This window comes from Ranitomeya imitator, chromosome 10, assembly GCF_032444005.1.
Source record: "Ranitomeya imitator isolate aRanImi1 chromosome 10, aRanImi1.pri, whole genome shotgun sequence".
Taxonomy (NCBI): Eukaryota; Metazoa; Chordata; class Amphibia; order Anura; family Dendrobatidae; genus Ranitomeya; species Ranitomeya imitator.
Window position 1 is genome coordinate 45337956 of NC_091291.1, and position 22764 is coordinate 45360719.

Sequence of the window (22764 nt, forward strand, 5' to 3'; positions counted from 1 at the left end):
AAGTTAAGGCCTGGTTGCAGTTGAAAGTCTTGTTCTAGAGTGAAGATGCCATCACATGATTCCTGAAAGAAGAGGCCCTGAAAATTGGACAGCAGGCAGCAGGCATCAAAGGCAGCAGGGGTGCCACGATAGGTGAGCAGTGAAATAAGTTTTAGCTTTTTTTTTTATTTTATCCTGATTATGCTCTGGTGTCTGAAGAGACTAGAGCTTAATAAGGAATATTCAATTTACAGAGAATAACTTTATTGCAAATCAAATTTTCCAGTAAAGACAGCATTATTTGACGAATTTAAATTTCACTTGATCCTCTTATTTTCATTGATAAGTTGTGATTGTCAGATAACTCTTTAAAAATATAAGATGACTAATATAACATACTGGACCTTTGTGCAGACTAGCAATTTCCATAGCAAAAAAGGTATAGTTTCGGGCACCTCTCACACTATTCATCTAGTGTTAATAAATGAGGCCATTTGTAGGTAGTTTCTCTTGAATGGTGGTGTGCAGTGGACATATTCATTTATACAGACAGGTCCAGTTTAACAGTTTTTTGTCCTTTTATGATCTGGAAACATAATCGCAATACCATGTTACAATTTTCACTTTTGGTTTGGCCGAATCATTCTCTTCATTCCCATTCCAAACATGAACAACATATATTAACAATTAACATTAATAAGCACACAGTGTTAATACATCTACATTGACATGTTATAAAATACATACACGGGACAGTCCTACAACTTAAAGTGAAGAGTGGGAAAGAAAAATGCAACAACACACCATCAGTACGCTTCTCTCCGATGTCAATGAGGCACATTTGAAAAGAAGGTTCATTTTTTGCCTTTTATCGTCATATAAATTCCATTACATCCCGATGCGTTCATTGTGGCAACATGTATCAGCACTGAGTTCATTAGAATAAAAAGAACGTGAAAAAAAAAAGTTTCAAGAAGTTCCTGAGCATTTTCATGGCAATGTGAGGAAAACGTCCACAGATGTATAAAGAGTTGGCACCTTCGGACAATTGATGTTCTCCATTCACAGCAACGTATCTCTTGTTAAAATGCACTGAATGATTATACACAGCATTAGTAATGCAGCTTGGCTTCAGTAGATATAAAATACCATTTAAAAAGGAACTCGAAGGACACCTTGTACATTAAAAACCCACATCGCAGCCAACATTACGTCTTTCTAGGGAGTTTCTAACCTTCCTGGAACATCTACAGAAAGCCATAAGGTCTGAAACTATGAATAAAAGTACATAGACAGAAACAGCACAGAACATGGGTAACAAACACTTGGGAGTAGAAATGAGGCTGAGATATCCACCGAGATAAATCTGTACAGAATATACATGGCAGATGACTCTGATGGATAAACTTTAATATATATTTTCCCTTATCAAGTGGGAATTTTTTTTACTAAAAGTACTTTTTTATATGAAAAAAAAACTGTCAAACGCAACTTGATACATCCTAAAACTACATTCACATTAACAGGGATTGATTTGTTCACGTATTAAAGACATTAGTCAAGTAAAATGCAAAGCGATCCCCGTATTTTCAATTGATGGCATTGTGTCAAATCTTCCATAGACCAGAATAAAACTGCAATTTCCTCAACACAATTTCAGACAGCAAATTAATTCCTGTATTCATTAAGACAAAATCTAGAAAAAAATGTGTATTTTAAAATGTCCCTAGATGCAGAATTCACCTGATTTGCAAAACTTTTCTTTCTGAAACTTTAATCTAATACCATCCGATGCTGATCTAGTAGAGTGTATGTCTTTGAACTGTTTATTTTGTGCACTTTGATAACTCACTGAGTTAAGATAACCAAGTAGGCTCACCTACAGTACCATACAAACAACAGGTAGGGTTCATCGGAATATCACAATCATTTGACAAACCTGTTTCTTGCTAATGATCAGTTATGGACTTGGAGCAAACATACACACACAATTACTTTGTCAAGTTGTATTTCATTTTATGTAGGGATTAACTCAAACAAATGTATAAGCTTTTAATTATATTTTTTTTCTGTAGCTAAGAACAATTCCTGATTTTACTACAGTATTTGTAAAAACAGGATACTCGGGGATCAGGACACTAAGGATCAGGACACTAAGGATCAGGACATTAAGGATCGAGATACTAATTAAGACACTAAGGATCAGGACACTAAGGATCAGGACACTAAGGATCGAGATACTAATTAAGACACTAAGGATCAGGACACTAAGGTTCAGGATTAGTGATGAGCGAGTATACTCATTGCTCGAGTTTTCCCGAGCACGCTCGGGTGACCTCCGAGTATTTGTTAGTGTTCGGAGATTTCATTTTTGTCACCTCAGCTGAATGATTTACGGCTGCTAGACAGGCTGAACACATGTGGGGATTCCCTAGCAACCAGGCAACCCCCTCATGAACTCAGCTTGGCTACTAGCTGTAAATCATTGAGCTGAGGAGACAAAAACTAAATCTCCAAACACTTACAAGTATTCCGAGACCACCCGAACGTGCTCGGGAAAACCCATGCAACGAGTACACTCGCTCATCACTATTCAGGATACTAAGGATCAGGACACTAAGCATCAAGATACTAAGGACCTGGACACTAAGGTTCAGGATACTAAGGATCAGGATACTAAGGACTAATTCACATGACCGTATTTTCAATGGGGTAGTGCAGATGAGTGATTTTTTTCACTGGCTGAATAAAGCAGCATTAATTAGTTTCTTCCGTAAATTGGATGAGACTCAACCATCCAAGTCTACGAATTGGCCATAAAAATCGGAAGCCATGTGAAGCCTCAGCAAATTATCAGATTTTTATGGATACATTGCAATTCGGTAACAAAAAAACCTGTAAATAGTCTTGTAAATGATTAATAGCTGCTACTGTTGAGAAAAAAAAAATCATCCCACTTTTCTGGATTAAACTGAATGATTATTTTATACACTCGTGTAAGCCTACCCTTAGTATGAAAAACTGTGATTATACAGTATATGATATATGCGTTTTTCCATATTTTATTCATATGTTTGGACACTAACAGCCTTTTATACAGAAATAATCATCTGAATAGTAGATAGACTCTTCTTCACCCAGGGCAAAGATCAAGTTTGTAACGTTTATCCTGTACGTACCCCTGGGCAAGGACCACCAAAGCTTATAGAGTTTTGGCACCTGCCGCTACCAATCAGGTGGTGTCTTGTAGGCCAGGGCTTCATGCATTATATATGAAACTAAGAGCGATAAGGAGAACACATTTGACATTTATAAAATACTCCAGTAGAACTGATAATATCATTGTAAGTCTATTATTTTAAATGAAATGAACTACTATAAAAGAAGTGACATTTCAGCTACATTTTCAATAGATAACTCACTGTCTCAAATGTTGGCGTCTTTTACCTGAGATATGTATTTGATCATGTAAAAAGAGAAGAGAAAAATGTTCATTTTTCAAGTTGAGAACGTTTTTGAGTTGTCAGTGATATGACAATGTTTCTGTCTGTCTCCTTGCTCAGTTTTAACACATTAAACCAATAAGTTTCTAGAAAGATCTATGGAATTTTTATATTTTTCTGACAAGTCAATGAGCATTTTGCCTTTCATTTTACTGCGTAGAATTTAAAAAAAGTAACTACCAGAACAGGGACTTTTTCTAACAACTGTAGTCATTGAGTTATCATATGTTTTTCACTATTTTCATTATTGAGTTTATAAGCTTCTTATATCCAAGACTAATTGCTATATACTATGAAGGTAAGTAATAGCAGCAAAATATCTCAATGTTAGAGGGAATGAATCGATGAAAATCAAATTTTTGTCAGATCTTTAGCAATTTTCTGAGTTGCCGAAAATAGTCATCACAATTTTATACATAGCAGAAGGCTGCATCAGTCCAGGAAGGTTCACGTGACCTCGACCATGACTGGGCAGACTTTCCCATAATGCCTTTCAACTATGACTTTGTAAGAGGGGCTATCACAGTCTGATCAAAAGCTGATGCAGGATGTACCACGACTATTTTGGAGTGAATCTGGATAGCGAGAGATCACAGCTTAGGCTAGGGTCGCATTGCGTTAGGGCAGTCCGTTTAGCGCATAGCGCTACGGACTGCGCTAACACAATGTCCCAAAAGGGATCGTGTTAGCCGATCCCGCTAGCGCAGATCCCCGATCTGCGCTAGCGAGGAACAGACCGCAAACGCTGCAAGCAGCGTTCGCGGTCCATCAATCAAATGATGGCACATCGCTAGCGCCATTACAATCAATGGCGGCGTTAACGGACTATGTTACACCACGTTATGCCGCGGTGTAACGTAGTCCGTTAAACGTACCGCCATAACGCAGTGTGACCCTAGCCTTAGCCATACAGGTTGGGGAAGAAGGCAATGAATCACTGAATAAACAGTACATATAGTGCGTGAAAGCACGGCAGTAAAGAACAGCCACCATCTGTTTACCCAGAGACATCTATTGATGCATATTGCAAAAGATTATCTTCTGCTATATGCATCAACAGTACAGCATTTGCAGTTTCACATCACCTATCTGTCTGGAACAGGAAACAAACACCACTCTGAAATGTGAATGTGAAGAAGTGTGGAAGATTTAAGTCTGCTCTAACCAGTCAATAATGTTACACCACACAGACAGCTATATTGATAAAGATTGCATAAGATAAAATTGGTCAGGTGGGGAATTATACAGGAGTATACAGTGCACAGAAGCGTAAGGTGAATTCTACACTTAGATTAGCTTGACGATAACTCAGGACTTGGGGCTAAACAGGAGAAAACAAGAGAAGGGTGAGGGGCATGCAGCACTAAGGAGAAAAAAATATTTCTGGGAAATGCAGTTTTAGCAGGTAAAAAGCCGGATTGCCTCTTCTGCTATGTGAAGCTGGACTGGATGAACCGAGGGGCAGATAGAGATGAAACAATACGCAAAATAAGCTTACTGTTTGCTTAGTCTGTATCTATCTATCTATCTATTATCTATTATCTGTCTATCTATGATCTATTTATCTATCTATCTATGATCTATTTATCTATCCTTCTAACTAATAGTTATCTTTGTATCTATGTGTGTTTTAAGAAACTATTTGTCTATTTTATTAACTGGTGGAATATCATGAGTAAATTGTAACAAAACCACCATCTTATTAGCTCTATATCCTGTCTTGGTATCTTTCAGGCACTCTGATTTCATTAGCAGGAAACTATAAGATTTCGCACAGTGTTGCAATTTAGAGAACATTTTTTTAAAATAAAAAAATGATATTAATAATATGTATCGCTACAACTATCAAATAGTATACTGTTGGAGCTTTTCGAATTATCACAATAAGAAATGCACAGCACTTGAAATATACCACATATTAGGTGAATTTCACCAATTGCCTTCTCTGGATTGTGCATAAACCTCTATGATTTATAAATTTTGGACAATGTGGTTTCATGTATGATAAACCTTTAAGTTTAAATGCAATATTGATTGTCCGTCATCCATGGATCAATCGGGTTTACATATCTGGTCTACATATGAAATGTAAAAGGAAAGAACTTGAGATACATATACACTTTACATTACATTCAGTGTATTTGTTTTGCTAGAACTGTTCCTCTGCAAATATTAACAGGAAGATCACAAATTTACACATTTTCTCTTACAAGAAAACATAAAACTAACAGTATTATACAAGGATGTCCAAATTCTTTCAACTCTCTACCTCTGACCTAATCTCCTCATACCTCCTTACACGTTTTTTCTAGTTCTCACCAGACCTCCTTTTGTGGAATAGGTGACGGGATCAGAATTTATTTGATGATTTTCAAGCTTGACAACCCATTTAATGGCACAATAATAATAATAATTGTAATAATATTAATCAAGTTTTTTCTACTCAAGCTACATAACATGACAAGGAACAACCAATTTGTCAGTTTCAGATCTGGGACTGGAGGGTATACATACCTCCTGGACAGTTGATGTGTACTCACTCCATACCCTTGTATTGAGCTGAGGAAGCGCCCTGTCTAGTGATGTGGCCGGACAGTGGGTGTGTCCATATAGAGGGCGTGGCCTCACTCCATACACTTGTATTGAGCCGAGGAAGCGCCCCATCTAGTGATGCGGCTGTACAGTGGGCACGTCCAAATAGAGGGCGTGGCCTCACTCCATACACTTGTATTGAGCCGAGGAAGTGCCCCATCTAGTGATGCGGCTGTACAGTGGCATGTCCAAATAGAGGGCGTGGCCTCACTCCATACACTTGTATTGAGCCGGGGAAGTGCCCCATCTAGTGATGTGGCTGTACAGTGGGCACGTCCAAATAGAGGGCGTGGCCTCACTCCATACACTTGTATTGCACCGAGGAAGCACCCCATCTAGTGATGCGGCTGTACAGTGGCATGTCCAAATAGAGGGCGTGGCCTCACTCCATATACTTGTATTGAGCCGAGGAAGTGCCCCATCTAGTGATGCGTCCGGACAGTGGGTGTGTCCAAATAGAGGGCGTGGCCTCACTCCATACACTTGTATTGAGCTGAGGAAGCACCCCATCTAGTGATGCGGCTGTACAGTGGGCATGTCCAAATAGAGGGCGTGGCCTCACTCCATACACTTGTATTGAGCCGAGGAAGTGCCCCATCTAGTGATGCGGCTGGACAGTGGGTGTGTCCAAATAGAGGGCGTGGCCTCACTCCATACACTTGTATTGAGCCGAGGAAGTGCCCCATCTAGTGATGCGGCTGGACAGTGGGTGTGTCCAAATAGAGGGCGTGGCCTCACTCCATACACTTGTATTGAGCCGAGGAAGTGCCCCATCTAGTGATGCGGCTGTACAGTGGCATGTCCAAATAGAGGGCGTGGCCTCACTCCATACACTTGTATTGAGCCGAGGAAGTGCCCCATCTTGTGATTCGGCTGTACAGTGGCATGTCCAAATAGAGGGCGTGGCCTCACTCTATGCACTTGTATTGAGCTGAGGAAGCAACCCATCTAGTGATGCGGCTGGACAGCGGGCGTTTCCAAATAGAGGGTGTGGCCTCACTCCATACACTTGTGTTGAGCTGAGGAAGCACCCCGTCTAGTGATGCGGCTGGACAGTGGGTGTGCACTACTAGATGGCGTGACCTCACTCCATGCACTTGTATTGAGCTGAGGAAGAACCCTGTCCACTGATGCAGCTGGACAGTGGGTGTGTCCAAATAGAGGGCGTGGCCTCACTTCATACACTTGTATTGAGCTGAGGAAGCACCCCATCTAGTGATGCAGCTGGACAGTGGTCATGTCTAAATAGAGGGAGTGGCCTCACTCCATTCACTTGTATTGAGCCGAGGAAGCACCCCATCTAGTGATGTGGCTGGACAGTGGGCGTGTACTACTAGAGGGCACAGCCTCACCCTATACATATAGCCAAGGCTATGTATAACTCATCTTACCCTCCAGTCCCAAGTAAGAAACAGGCAAATCCCAGCAGCGCTAAGTGCATGTGTTGGGGGTTCATAAGTCTGCATTCACACGGTGTAACTGTAGACTTATCGGTTTTGGCTGGACAACCCTTTTAGGCAGTTCTTCAAATGCACCATCAAAGTGGTTCCTTCTGTTAAATAGGGTGCATTTTTAGGCTATGTAGTCTAAATTTACACCACTTGTTAGTTGACTCATTATTCTCCCATAACTTTTGCCAAAATTTTAGTGCAACATTTTGCAAATCCTTCCGATTGACACCACAGACCTTTTTCACTAAACCGTGGTCAGGTTGAAAAGTCATCTAAAATAAATAATAAACAAGGTGCAAAGGCATGTAAGATAGGATTTATGGCACAAATTCAGCCAGAATCCAGGTGCATTTACATTGATAAATCTCTGATTTGAATTTTACAACTACCGTATTTGCAGGTGAATGTGTAAGGGGGAATTTCTATTGAATGTAGCTATAGCTAAAGGCCTTGATTCATCCAGATTGACAATTTTCATTCCAGTCTTGATACTTGGCATAGTGGAGTCAGATGCCCCTGATACTTTAAGAGGCACATGCATTTCAATGAATTAAAAGTATCTGAGAGGTAGCATGTGTCTCTATACTCCTTGCCACAAATTTTACTCCAGTCAGGGACTGGAGTAAGATTTCAGCATACGGAACACCATAGATCATCATGAGTTAGACATGCTGTAGTGTCATGCCCCCATTGTGTGCATGAAACTAGCATGAAAATGCCTAAAGTTACAAAATATTACGTTTAGTTCATCATTATGTTTGAGATCTCTGTTTGCTGTCAATCAATGTAAACATTTTTGTTAACATCCAAAGAAATAAAAACTCCAGACAACTACTACTTTACTTCTAGCAGCTGTCAGGCTAGTACAATTGATCGCAGTCTTGGGTTTTGTTGATATTTCAGTAATATTTCTATTGTATGAATTAGCGCAGCTAGCAGCACTATATTTTCTGATAATAACGGATATCGAGCCTGAAACCTGAAAGACCCTAATCATAGTCACATTGCTCTATAGGGCACAAATTGTATACATCATGTGGTGGCAGATCCATCCCCTGCATACATTGATTTTTCTTTCTCCGTAACAGACTGAAAACAGAAATCCTTATGTAAATGTGAGCAAATCGTGAGAGAATAGATTCCATAACTTTTTAGGAGACAATGATTAACGAGATTATCCCACAAATTGAATAAAGAAAATGGAGTTATGCACACTATTGCTCTCCAATAAAATGTGCACCCCTTTCAGCCTCTTTTCTTAGTCTCCGACAGTTTTGGTCTCTGCACGTCCGGTGGGCAGGCAGAAGGTTGTTCTGTGACCAGAGAGCAACAGAATTTCCCAGGAGTAAATAGCAGTCAAAATGGTTCCTCCATAAACTTTCGAAGACCAAAGAGACCCAGTTATCCCAGTAATAAATATCTTATGCACAATCTATCTATCTATCTATCTATCTATCTATCTATCTATCTATCTATCTATCTATCTATCTATCTATCTATCTATCATCTATCTCTTCCTCTCTCGACGCTACTTTTACAAATGGTTCCTCCATAGACTTTCGAAGAGCAAGTGTCCCTCACAAAAAGCAAACAGTCCCAGTGATCCCACTAAAAAATATCTTATGCACTATCTATCCATCTATCTATCTATCTATCTATCTATCTATCTATCTATCTATCTATCTATCTATCTATCTATCTATCAATCTCTTCCTCTCTCGACCCTACACCCTACTTTTAATACCTAATTCACATGCATTAGTTCTCTCACTCATTATCATATAAGATTGGTCTCTTCATTATTAGATCACTACAAACCACGAGCGGGAAAGAGCAAGAAAGCTACTGAGCATGGCGGTCCACCACTGCAGGTTGACCTATAATCTAGCTACAAATAAAAAGACCTGGAGTAGTAACACGGAGGAAAATGTTATGTATTTATAGAGAATACACTTCTCCAATGCTCTATTAGGGTTTTCAACAATATTTCGGGGTAAAACGTGGCCCCTTTAAACTTTTTTTTCTATAAAACTATAAACTCACTGGCAGAATAGCATGGCTACTAGGCTGCGGGAGCCAAGATAAGCAGCCATTCTACTCATTCTACTCATTATATTAAAGTGAAGATTTTGACAGCTGACACAAATCTTAAAGGCAGGGTAGGATTATATGAATAGGGCTGTAGGTTCACTGCACATATCTACTGATAGAACAGTTTTGACTTTGTGGTGTCCAAGGGTGGTGGTGAGTAAATCCATTAGAGACTTTCTCTTGAAAGTCTAAGCTACATCTAAAAAATATAATATATGATGCGGATTGCATCAAAGTAGCTCCAAAACCACATGGCCGCTTTTGTGAACTGCCAAATCACAGAATCTCAACTGTGTGGAGCGGAAAGAGCGGAAACTTTTTACGTTTCATAATGTACATCCATGAGACTCAGTCCTATAGACTTACATTTAAAAAGTGCCCTCTGCTAAACATATAAGTAGTGATTGAGCGAGTGTACTCATTGCTTGGGTTTTCCCGAGTACACTCGGGTGATCTCCGAGTATTTGTCAGCGTTTGGATTTTAAGTTTTCATCGCCGCAGTTGAATGATTTACAGCTATTAGCCAGCTTGAGTACATGTGGGGATTCCCTAGCAACCAGGCAACCTCCATATGTACTCAGGCTGTCTAGTAGCTGTAAATCATTCAACTGCGGCGATGAAAACTAAATCTCCAAACACTAACAAATACTTGGAGGTCACCCGGGATCGGGAAAACCCGAGCAACGAGTATACTCGCTCATCACTACATATAAGACACGGTGTGCTTTGTCGGGATACAAATGCGGTCACATAATCCCAAAACAAACCAGACTGGCACTGGAAACAGCAGAAGATGGTGATTGGTGAGTAATACAGTACAATCTCTGCATTCAGATTACAACTTGCTAATAGAAGGAAAAATAAAGAAAAATCACCACAGTGATCCTTTAAGAATGAAAATTTAGCACTGGCAATAGCTAAGAAAAGAAGCCAAATTAAATAGTATGACGTCCGTACATGACAAAAGTTACAGAATGTAATTTTGATTTGATTTAAAGAGGTTGTCTGGAACTTTAACATTCATGGTCTATCCTTGGGATAGGTCATCAATGTCTGCTCATGGGGGTGTGACACCCGTCACCTTTGCCGAATAGCTATTCTCGATGTCAGCAGTGGCCAGAACTGCTCAGTTACGGAGCTTCGCAGCACAGCTCTCTCGACAGTATAGTGGCCTTGGCCGGGTACCTCACATCCACCCCAATTTAAATCAATCGGGGTCGGATGTGTAGTACCTGACCATGGCCACAATTCTGTCGACGGAGCTGTGGAGCTTCGTAACTGAGCAGTTCTGACCACAACCAACACCGGGAACAGTTGACAGCCTAAGGATGGGCCATCAGTGTCAAACTTCCAAACAAGAAAACAATATTTAATTTAACGTTAATATGCTATGTGTTACTCGGCAATACCAAGTGAGAAATAAAACTGACCATTTTGGTTACTAAAGAGTTTTTCTTACAAATTATATAACAGTTTATCTTATTAGAAAGACTGGGATCCTCTTCATATGAAAAAGCGAGACCAATTTGTATATATCTCCTCTGAATGGATTAATTTCTATATTTGGCCCCTGACGTTACATGCAAACATCTACATAATGGCTCAGATTAAGCTCGGATTTGTAGGATATAGTGATGAGCGAGTATACTCGTTACTCTGGTTTTCCTGAGCACGCTCGGGTGATCTCCGAGTATTTGTTAGTGCTCGGAGATTTAGTTTTCGTCGCCGCAGCTGCATGATTTACGGCTGCTAGACAGCCTGAGTACATGTGGGAATTCCATAACAAACAGGCAATCCCCACATGTACTCAGCCGTAAATCATGCAGCTGCGGCAATGAAAACTAAATCTCCGAGCACTAACAAATACTAGGAGATCACCCGAGCGTGCTGGGGAAAACCCGAGCAACGAGTATATTCGCTCATCACCAGTAGGAAACCGTTATAAATATTAAAGGGCTCATAGAAATCTATAGGGCCATATTTTACCCTCAATTGCCCCCAATTTCCTGTGAATGCAAAAAGATGTCTTTTATATTTTTTGCTAGCTTTATATGGACTCCAACAGAACAAAAACTATCATTTCAGCCAGGGAATACATTTGCCCAGTGACAGTGAGCACAGTCACCATACGGCTGTACATGGAGTGTCTATGACAGCATACTATGAAGCTGTAGGGATTCTGGGTGTCATCATATAAGCTCTACTGTGTACATAAATCATAAGAAATTCAATTCTAGTGCATGAAATAAGGCTGACAATTAAGGTGAAAGGGTTTTAATTATCCTAATGCCGTCAGTAATCCAAAAGTAGCCAGTGTTTGCGCTTATTTTATTCCAGTTGCTCCCCTGAATTTTCCATTTTTTATGTTTTTTTATGTTTTCTTTAAATCTGTCATCCAGTTCCATAGATATTGGCCTATTTATGTAGTGCAAATTTTATGGTCTTTACAAGGGGGCGTTGCTCATGTATGCAGAGGAACCTAAATACACGCCCCTGAGGATCCCGAGAGCCACGACCATAAAAAAAATAGCACTAAATAAAAAAGCCCATATCTCTGGATTAAAAAAAAACAGAAAAGAAAAAACTCAGTGTAGCAGTGGGAATAAAATAAGACATAAACTAGCTTTTACTTTGTTATTAATGCTGTTGTCTTCGGTCTGGGGAGACCGATTTTGAACTTTGGTATTGTTTGGGGTGTTCAAGATGCGGTTCTGAAACTTGTGGCTGATTGACTTAAATGAGGATGGGTCGGTCTGCCACGGGTTTCAGAGCCGCATCTTGAATATTTTAAAGAATATTGAAGTTTAAGGTCGGTCGTTTTTGACCGAAGACAACAGCAGGGTTAAGAGATACATCTGAAAAAAATGTTATCATCCTAAGACACTCAAACACCAATATAGTTTTTAAAAGTGATAATAATACTTATAAGATGTTTGTAAATGGTATTACAATTTCATAATAGTCCAATAACGCTTTTCAGGACCTAACATCTTTTGTGGCATGTCCATAACTAAGTCCAGCAATGACATCTGATTAGCATTGTGTGGCACTTAGGGGGTCACAGTGCTAAAAAAGGGGTAGTTAAAGAATATATACATATAGAGCCAAACAGCAGCATATTGTTTTCCTAAACATAATACAATTTTCTTGGTGCAAAATGACCAGTATCATCCATTCACTAGCTATGGTGATCAGACATATGGTGAATTGGAAAATGCAGACTGTATGTTTATGTAACCAGTGACAAATTGGGAATATCATGTATAATAGTGATAATAGATGCAAACAAAGCAAATAATAGGTTTTTACAAAATATGTGCTAGAGCTATGCATTGCGCAGGCTCGATATTAGGGGGTAGGCAGATTGAATATTCCAGCAGTTGCACCAACCTCATAGTAGATCAGCAAGAGAACTCAAATGAATGCTACAATCAAAATACAGAATGTAAGAATTTACCTGAAAAGGCCAATGGCTCGTTGCTACAGCAATAGGCCACTAAGTTTATTATTTTGTTTCTAGTAAAAAATGGATTGAGGCAGAAAAATAATATGCATCGGGGAACAGGAGTCAACTCTTAAACACTAGACAATAATCTCACATCCATTACCACCTTAAATGAACACAAACCCTTCACGCGATGTCCAAAAATTGTATGTATGTCAACAACAAAATAACAGATGTAGTAAAAAAAACTTTTTTTTTCCATTTTATATATATATCTATATATATGTATATATCACAGTTTTGTCTCCAAAAATAAGAAAAGGAATATTTAAAAAAATTCTTACAACTAATATGTATTATTAGATATAGTTGATATTTTACATTAAAAATTCTGTTCTGAAGCTAAGAAGCACATTGCAGCCAAAGGCTTTCATTGTTTTGGCTGAATAATAACAGTGGAAAACAAAAAAAAAAAAAAATATCTAGGAATACTATAGCTAATTAATTATATAAGTATACTAATTTTACCTAGTCACAATTATTTATGTATCTATTGCAGTGTGCTTAAAAGTGTTACAAATGTCTAAATAAGCCCTTAACATTTCCTCAAATGTAAAAGCAGAAGAGGAGAGTCTAATAAAATATGTCCATTTATCGGCTTCTCGATTTATCTCCACCTCTTACACCTCTACATATCAAATCCTCCTCTATATCAATGTCTCGATCACACCAAATAATCAGATTGTAGATGTTGATTTTTTTAAACTTTCGACATGACCACCTCAAATATTGGTTGAACCTCCCATCCATTTCAATAGCAATTCCTTCAATGACTTGATTGCAAATGGGTCATTCTGCTGGTCCAGCCAGTAGGTAATAAGTGTAAGCTCTTCTCAAAAAATTAACCAGTTAATGCAAAGCTGCAACAGGATAACAGAAAAAATATCCTTGGTATTTACTTGGTAAATCTGGATATTAAGATTTGTAGTCTAATATGGCCCATTTAAGACAAAAGTTTTTCACGACTGTAGCCGAGTTTATGTTAAGTTTTGGTTTCAACTCATATAGAACAAATTTTCCATTACTAAACATTAGTGGCCTTGAAATAGGTTGGTTTCCTCTGGTCATACCTCGGATTCCAAACTAGAGAAGTGTGCAGATCCCCTTCTTTTATAAAGGGTTCCACTATGACTTGATCTAGGTTGACATTCTGGTGAAAAGATGTGTCTATGACATCTCAAATGGCATCTGCTTAGGTCCTCCAAACTACGGGAGGTAGGATGTATGGGAGCTAAATCACAGGAGTGATGATGATGGTGGAGAAAAGAGCAGTGACCTCCCCGTAGGTGATCCCAGTCTAATCTTCTCTCAAGCTTTTCGTCAGAGCAGCTGAAGTATCTTGGCTCTTTATGGCAGTGAGGCTGTAGCAATTCTAAGCTATTACAATAGCAAGAACCATGGCATGTATTTGGAAGGTACTCCTTGCTTAACTGCCGATATTTGCCGAGTTTATCTACTGACCAATATCTCATAGGTTTGCGAGGTGCAGCTGATGTTTGTCGCTCCCTCTCTCTTGATGGGTATGTGCAGAAGTAATTTGGTGAGTACCAACAGTTATGACCCATTTCTGATTTTACACATGGAGGCTCTCTCTCACATACATCGGAATCAGAATCTGAAAGGTCAGCATATTTACTTTGATTGGCGCTCATAACTAGAGGATGAGAATGACTCCTGCACATGTGAGAACGATTAGACTTTTTGTGAAGCAAAGGTTGGGATTCCAAGTCTATGTCTTCCCGGCGATGGTGGCAATCTCTTCCACAACTTCGCTCATCTTCATATGTAAACCTTGTATGGCCTCCATAGTGTGAACCATCACATACCTCCACACTGGCTTTGTTTGGGCGGCTTGTGCTAGCATTTGGACCACCACCACTATAAACTTCACATTCCATCTCGCACGTACTCTTTGTTTGGTAACTACTGCCCAAGTGGTCAAATTTTTTCACTGCTGTTTCAGGCGTGCGACTTCCTCGTGCTCCGCCACCTGATTTTGGAGTCCGTTCCTTTCCACCTTGATAATTTTCATAGAGACCTCTTGAAATTTTTGATTGCCAACCAGGCGGTTCTGGAGCATCTTTTTCACGTACAATTGCAAAATAAGAGGGTGGATTTTCTAGGAAGTGTTCCCTTTGAGATGGTGGTGACATTTGACAAGGAGATATTTTTTTGTCTTTGCTGTAAGCTTGCCCTGACTCTACTAAATGATCTGAAAGTCCTTCAGGCTCAATAGGACCATAATATCTGTGAAAGCCATCAGAAAATGCATTCTTATGAGAATGGCGAGGAGCGGCCACTTTGCTATTGGGATCATGGACAGTGCGTGTTGGAGTATACATATCTTTATAACAATTAGGACTCCTGGCATGACGCCATCTTTCCACTATGCGTCTTTCTCGTGGCAAAAAGTTGGAACATGGTAAAGGAGCAGATGGTGGTGGGGGTGGTGCTACTGAATTTGATAGTGCTGGTATTCTTTGAGGTGGATAACAATGATTTAACGTAGGAAGCTGTTGGTCTATAGCCTTTGGATCTTCACCACTGCAACAGCTGTACATGCCCTGAAGGTAAAACAGAAATGCATAGTCATTTATAAGCCTTTGAAGATGCAAGGTTCAGAAAAAAACAGATGAAATATTCAGCACTGACAATTCCTTGTAAATATTATTCTAATGGAATTATTATTTTATTATTAATGCTATTACGGTATATTCAGAAAATGTAATGGAAAAATTTTTTGTTCATCCGCTTTACAACAAATGTTTATCACAGTGTATATAATCAACACTCCATAGTCTACATTAATCATTTACAAATTATCTCTCTTTTTGTCATTCATATTTGCTCGCTCTATATATATGTATATATGTAAATACATATGTTGATATATATACATACATATGTGTATGTACACTAAGCCATGAAACTCCTAAATTCTGTATGTGGTCAACATTGAAATTGCAACACCAAGAAGGAAACATCATAGAATTCTGGAAATCACAGGATTTATAGACATTTTAATGATCTGCAAATGATGACAAAATAGAGACAAAATATTCAAAGCATCTCAATTAATTCAGTATCAAAAATTAGTGTCAAGCAAAGAATTCCATGCACATACATGTCTTGGCATGCTATCAATGAGGTTATTAACCCCTTTACCCCCAAGGGTGGCTTGCACGTTATGGACCGGCCCAATTTTTACAATTCTGACCACTGTCCCTTTATGAGGTTATAACTCTGGAACGCTTCAACGGATCCTGGTGATTCTGACAATGTTTTCTCGTGACATATTGTACTTCATGATAGTGGTAAAATTTATTTGATATTACCTGTGTTTATTTGTGAAAAAAACGGAAACATGGCGAAAATTTTGAAAATTTCGCAATTTTCCAACTTTGAATTTTTATGCAATTAAATCACAGAGATATGTCACACAAAATACTTAATAGGTAACATTTCCCACATGTCTACTTTACATCAGCACAATTTTGGAACCAACATTTTTTTTTTGTTAGGGAGTTATAAGGGTTAAAAGTTGACCAGCAATTTCTCATTTTTACAACACCATTTTATTTTAGGGACCACATCTCATTTGAAGTCATTTTGAGGGGTCTATATGATAGAAAATACCCAAGTGTGACACCATTCTAAAAGCTGCACCCCTCAAGGTTCTCAAAACCACATTCAAGAAGTTTATTAACCCTTCAGGTGTTTCACAGGAATTTTTGGAATGTTTAAATAAAAATGAACATTTAACTTTTTTTCACAAAAAATTTACTTCAGCTCCAATTTGTTTTATTTTGCCAAGAGTTACAGGAGAAAATGGACCCCAAACCTTGTTGTACAATTTGTCCTGAGTACGTCGATACCCCATAAGTGGAGGTAAACCACAGTTTGGGCGCATGGCAGAGCTCGGAAGGGAAGGAGCGCCATTTGACTTTTTAATGCAAAATTGACTGGAATTGAGATGGGACGCCATGTTGCGTTTGGAGAGCCACTGATGTGCCTAAACATTGAAACTCCCCACAAGTGACTCCATTTTGGAAAGTAGACCCCCTAAGGAACTTATCTAGAGGTGTGGTGAGCACTTTGACCCACCAAGTGCTTCACAGAAGTTTATAATGCAGAACCGTAAAAATAAAAAATATTTTTTTTTCACAAAAATGATCTTTTCGCCCCCAATTTTCTATTTTCCCAATGGTAAGAGAAGAAATTGGAACAAAAAAGTTGTTGTACAATTTGTCCTGAGTACGCTGATACCCCATATATGGGGGTAAACCACTGTTTGGGAGCATGGGAGAGCTCGGAAGGGAAGGAGCGCCGTTTGACTTTTCAATGCAAAATTCACAGGAATTGAGATGAGACGCCATGTTGCGTTTGGAGAGCCACTGGTGTGCCTAAATATTGAAACCCCCCACAAGTGACACCATTTTGGAAAGTAGACCCCCTAAGGAACTTATCTAGATGTGTGGTGAGCACTTTGACCCACCAAGAGCTTCACAGAAGTTTATAATGCAGAGCCGTAAAAATAAAACAAAATTTTTTTCCCACAAATATTATTTTTTAGCCCCCAGTTTTGTATTTTCCCGAGGGTAACAGGAGAAATTGGACCCCAAAATTTGTTGTGCAATTTGTCCTGAGTGCGCTGATACCCCATATGTGGGGGGGAACCACCGTTTGGGCGCATGGGAAGGCTCGGAAGGAGCACCATTTGAAATACAGACTTAGATGGAATGGTCTGCAGGCGTCACATTGCGTTTGCAGAGCCCCTAATGTACCTAAACAGTAGAAACCCCCCACAAGTGACCCCATATTGGAAACTAGACCCCCCAAGGAACTTATCTAGATGTGTTGTGAGAACTTTGAGCCCCCAAGTGTATCACTACAGTTTCTAACGCAGAGCCGTGAAAATAAAAAAAAACATTCCCCCCAAAATTATTTTTAGCCTCCAGTTTTGTATTTTCTCGAGGGTAACAGGAGAAATTGGACCCCAAAATTTGTTGTCCAATTTGTCCTGAGTGCGCTGATGCCCCATATGTGGGGGGGGAACCACCGTTTGGGCGCATGGGAGGGCTCGGAAGGGAAGGAGCGCCATTTGGAATGCAGACTTAGATGGAATGGTCTGCAGGCGTCACATTGCGTTTGCAGAGCCCCTAATGTACCTAAACAGTAGAAATCCCCCACAATTGACCACATATTGGAAACTAGACCCCCCCACGAACTTATCTAGATGTGTTGTGAGAACTTTGAGCCCCCAAGTGTTTCACTACAGTTTATAACGCAGAGCCGTGAAAATTAAAAAATCTTTTTTTTCCCACAAAACTTATTTTTTAGCCCCCAGTTTTGTATTTTCCCGAGGGTAACAGGAGAAATTGGACCCCAAAATTTGTTGTGCAATTTGTCCTGAGTGCGCTGATACCCCATATGTGGGGGGAACCACCGTTTGGGCGCATGGGATGGCTCGGAAGGGAAGGAGCGCCATTTGAAATACAGACTTAGATGGAATGGTCTGCAGGCGTCACATTGCGTTTGCAGAGCCCCTAATGTACCTAAACAGTAGAAACCCCCCACAATTGACCCCATATTGGAAACTAGACCCCCCACGAACTTATCTAGATGTGTTGTGAAAACTTTGAGCCCCCAAGTGTTTCACTACAGTTTATAACGCAGAGCCGTGAAAATGAAAAAATCTTTTTTTTCCCACAAAACTTATTTTTTAGCCCCCAGTTTTGTATTTTCCCAAGGGTAACAGAAGAAATTGCACCCCAAAAGTTGTTGTCCAATTTGTCCTGAGTACGCTGATACCCCATATGTTGGGGTAAACTCCTGTTTGGGCACACGGGATAGCTCGGAAGGGAAGGAGCACTGTTTTACTTTTTCAACGCAGAATTGGCTGGAATTGAGATCGGACGCCATGTCGTGTTTGGAGAGCCCCTGATGTGTCTAAACAGTGGAAACCCCCCAATTATTACTGAAACCCTAATCCAAACATACCCCTAACCCTAATTCCAACGGTAACCCTAACCACACCTCTAACCCAGACACACCCCTAACCCTAATCCCATCCCTATTCCCAACCGCAAATGTAATCCAAACCCTAACCCTAACTTTAGCCCCAACCCTAACTGTAGCCTTAACCCTAACTGTAGCCTTAACCCTAACTGTAGCCTTAACCCTAACTGTAGCCTTAACCCTAACTGTAGCCTTTACCCTAACTGTAGCCTTAACCCTAGCCCTAACCCTAGCCCTAACCATAACCCTAGCCCTAACCCTAACCCTAACCCTAGACCTAGCCCTAACCCTAACCTTAGCCCTAACCCTAGCCCTAACCCTAACCCTAGCCCTAACCCTAACCCTAACCCTAGCCCTAACCCTAACCCTAGCCCTAACCCTAACCCTAGCCCTAGCCCTAACCCTAATGGGAAAATGGAAATAAATACATTTTTTTATTTTTCCCTAACTAAGGGGGTGATGAAGGGGGGTTTGATTTACTTTTATAGCGGGTTTTTTAGCGGATTTTTATGATTGGCAACCGTCACTCACTGAAAGACGCTTTTTATTGCAAAAAATATTTTTTGCGTTACCACATTTTGAGAGCTATAATTTTTCCATATTTGAGTCCACAGAGTCATGTGAGGTCTTGTTTTTTGAGGGACGAGTTGACGTTTTTATTGGTAACACTTTCTGGCACATGACATTTTTTGATCGCTTTTTATTCCGATTTTTGTGAGGCAGAATTAGCAAAAACCAGCTATTCATGAATTTCTTTTGAGGGAGGCGTTTATACCGTTCCGCGTTTGGTAAAATTGATAAAGCAGTTTTATTCTTCGGGTCAGTACAATTACAGCGACATCTCAATTATATCTTTTTTTTATGTTTTGGCGCTTTTATACGATAAAAACTATTTTATAGAAAAAATAATTATTTTTGCATCGCTTTATTCTCAGGACTATAATTTTTTTTATTTTTTTGCTCATGTGACTGTATGGCGGCTCGTTTTTTGCGGGACACGATGACGCCTTCAGCGGTACCATGGTTATTTATATCTGTCTTTTTGATTGTGTGTTATTCCACTTTTTGTTCGGCGGTATGATAATAAAGCGTTGTTTTTTGCCTCGTTTTTTTTTTTTCTTACGGTGTTTACTGAAGGGGTAAAACTAGTGGGCCAGTTTTATAGGTCGGGTCATTACGGACGCGGCGATACTAAATATGTGTACTTTTATTGTTTTGTTTTTTTATTTAGATAAAGTAATGTATTTATGGGAATAATATATATATTTTTTTCATTATTTAGGATTTTTTTTTTTTTTTTTTACACACTTGCAAAATTTTTTTTTAACTTTTTTACTTTGTCCCAGGGGGGGACAATAGAGATCGGTGATCTGCCAGTTTGCACAGCACTCTGTCAGATCACCGATCTGACTTACAGCACTGCAGCGTTACCAAGTGCCTGCTCTGAGCAGGCACTTGGTAAGCCACCTCCCTCCCTGCAGGACCTGGATCCGCGGCCATCTTGGATCCGGGACTTGCTGCAGGGAGGAACATAGGAGACGCCCGGAGCAACGCGATCACATCGCGTTGCTGCGGGGGTCTCAGGGAAGCACGCAGGGAGCCCCCTCCCTGCGCGATGCTTCCCTGCACCGCCGGCACATCGCGATCATGTTTGATCGCGGTGTGCCGGGGGTTAATGTGCCGGGGGCCGTCCGTGACCGCTTCTGGCACATAGTGCCGGATGTCAGCTGCGATAAGCAGCTGACACCCGGCCGCGATCGGCCGCGCTCCCCCCGTGAGCGCGGCCGATCACCTATGACGTACTATTCCGTCCTTGGGAAGTAAAGCCCACCCCACATGGACGGAATAGTACGTCTAATGGCAGAAAGGGGTTAATAGTTGTCTGAAGAATGTTCTGCTACTCTGAATGCACTTGGGCAAATCATCAAGATCTGCTGCTGGCAGCTTCTTTTCCAATTAAACAGAGATTCTAGTTTTTTTTTTAATTTGCTTGAAGTATATATGCCTGTTCTGGCCTACGGGCTTTCTGGATCTCTATAACTTATACACAAACGGTGCTGGAGACATCTACCTGGTGAGTTTTAGTCTTTTGAATTATTCTTTTGCAATTACCGACCAATGACAGAGACAGTGCTTGCGATGGTCGCACATTTAGTCCTAGTAGGCTGCTCACAGTAGCATGAGTAATATACAGCCTTGCATTTATATGTTTAAAAACAGCTCTTAGGACACTTTGAAGAAATAACAGCACTGCTGGTTCCATAACTAAATCAATATAATGCTGCGCTGTTAGGGCAGCTGGAAATAAGACTTAAGGGTTCCAGATACAATACAATATGTCACCCCACAGCATAATCCTGAGAGTAGAACCAGTTTGTCATTCCTTCATGAAGACTTCTTCATGGCGTTGTTTATATGATCTCCAGACAAATCTCCGGTTATTATTGCATTCAAGACAAAAGCAGGATTCACCGCTAAGGCCTCTTTCACACTTCTGCCGGCAGTGTCCTGTCCTAATGCGTCGCCGAGACGGAGCGACATACGTTTAGAAAATAGTGTTAAAACGTGCACAACGTTTCCAGTATTTTGGGGATGTGCCGCCTGAATTTTTATAGAGAGAATGAGATTTTTTCCCCGGGTTGGAAAATGCTTCCATGCATGCTCAAATGTAACAACAGGATCCGTCACTGGATTCCTGCGCTTCACAGTGACCGCAGGATCCTGCGTCCATAGGCTCCCATTGTGTGGAACGACGTATGACGCAGGAGGCCTCCTGAATGTTTATTTCCAAATAACGGGCCGTCAAATTCAGCAGGATCCAGTGCACGACGGACGAAACGTGTGGCCATACGTCGCTAATACAAGTCTATGAGAAAATGCAGGAGCCTGCAAATTTTTTTGCAGGATCCTGTTTTCTCAAAAAACAATGTATTTCAATGGGAGCTCAAAGACAGAAGTGTGAAACAGGTCTAAGGCTACTTTTACACTAGCGTTTTTATCAATACGTCGCAATGCGTCATTTATGGGAAAAACGCATCCTGCAAAGTTGTCTGCAGGATGCGTTTTTACCCCATAGACTAACATTAGCGACGCATTGCGATGCATTGACACACGTCACAAGCGTCGTGCGACGGTTGCACCATGTTGTGGCGGACCGCCAGGAGCAAAAAACGTTACATGTAACGTTTTTTGCTGCTGACGGTCTGCCATTTCCGACCGCGCATGCGCGGCTGGAACTCCGTCCCCACCTCTCCGCACCTCACAATGGGGCAGCGGATGCGCTGGAAAAATGCATCCGCTGCCCCCATTGAGCGGCACATTCACTGCTAGCGTCGGTAACCTCGGCCTGACGCACTGCGACGGGCCGAGCCCGACGCTAGTGTGAAAGTAGGCTAAGGAGGAAAGACCTCCATTCAGCACTGCAGAATATTCCTCAGACAACCATTAAAACCCTTCTGTGCATTGTGTTCATACATGATAATTTTGTTTCCATTTTTTCTTAATTTGCTTATTTTAGCATTTCTACCCATCATGTGATTTCCAAAATTCCTTGACTTTTTCTTTTTTGAAGTTCAATGTTGAGGATTGTACTCTAAATACAATCTATACAACAATGTATTTATCT

At 40.3% G+C, this 22764-nt stretch overlaps 1 protein-coding gene across 1 annotated transcript in view; it reads right to left on the minus strand.

The window, feature by feature from the left end:
• Positions 1–13958: 13958 nt before the first annotated feature.
• Positions 13959–22764, minus strand: part of GRIN2D (glutamate ionotropic receptor NMDA type subunit 2D) — a 593213-nt gene continuing 584407 nt past the window's right edge. The window contains exon 12 of the mRNA XM_069740746.1: positions 13959–15685. Within this exon, the coding sequence (XP_069596847.1) occupies positions 14186–15685 (1500 nt within the window). The 3' untranslated portion in view covers positions 13959–14185. The remainder of the gene's footprint in view (positions 15686–22764) is intronic.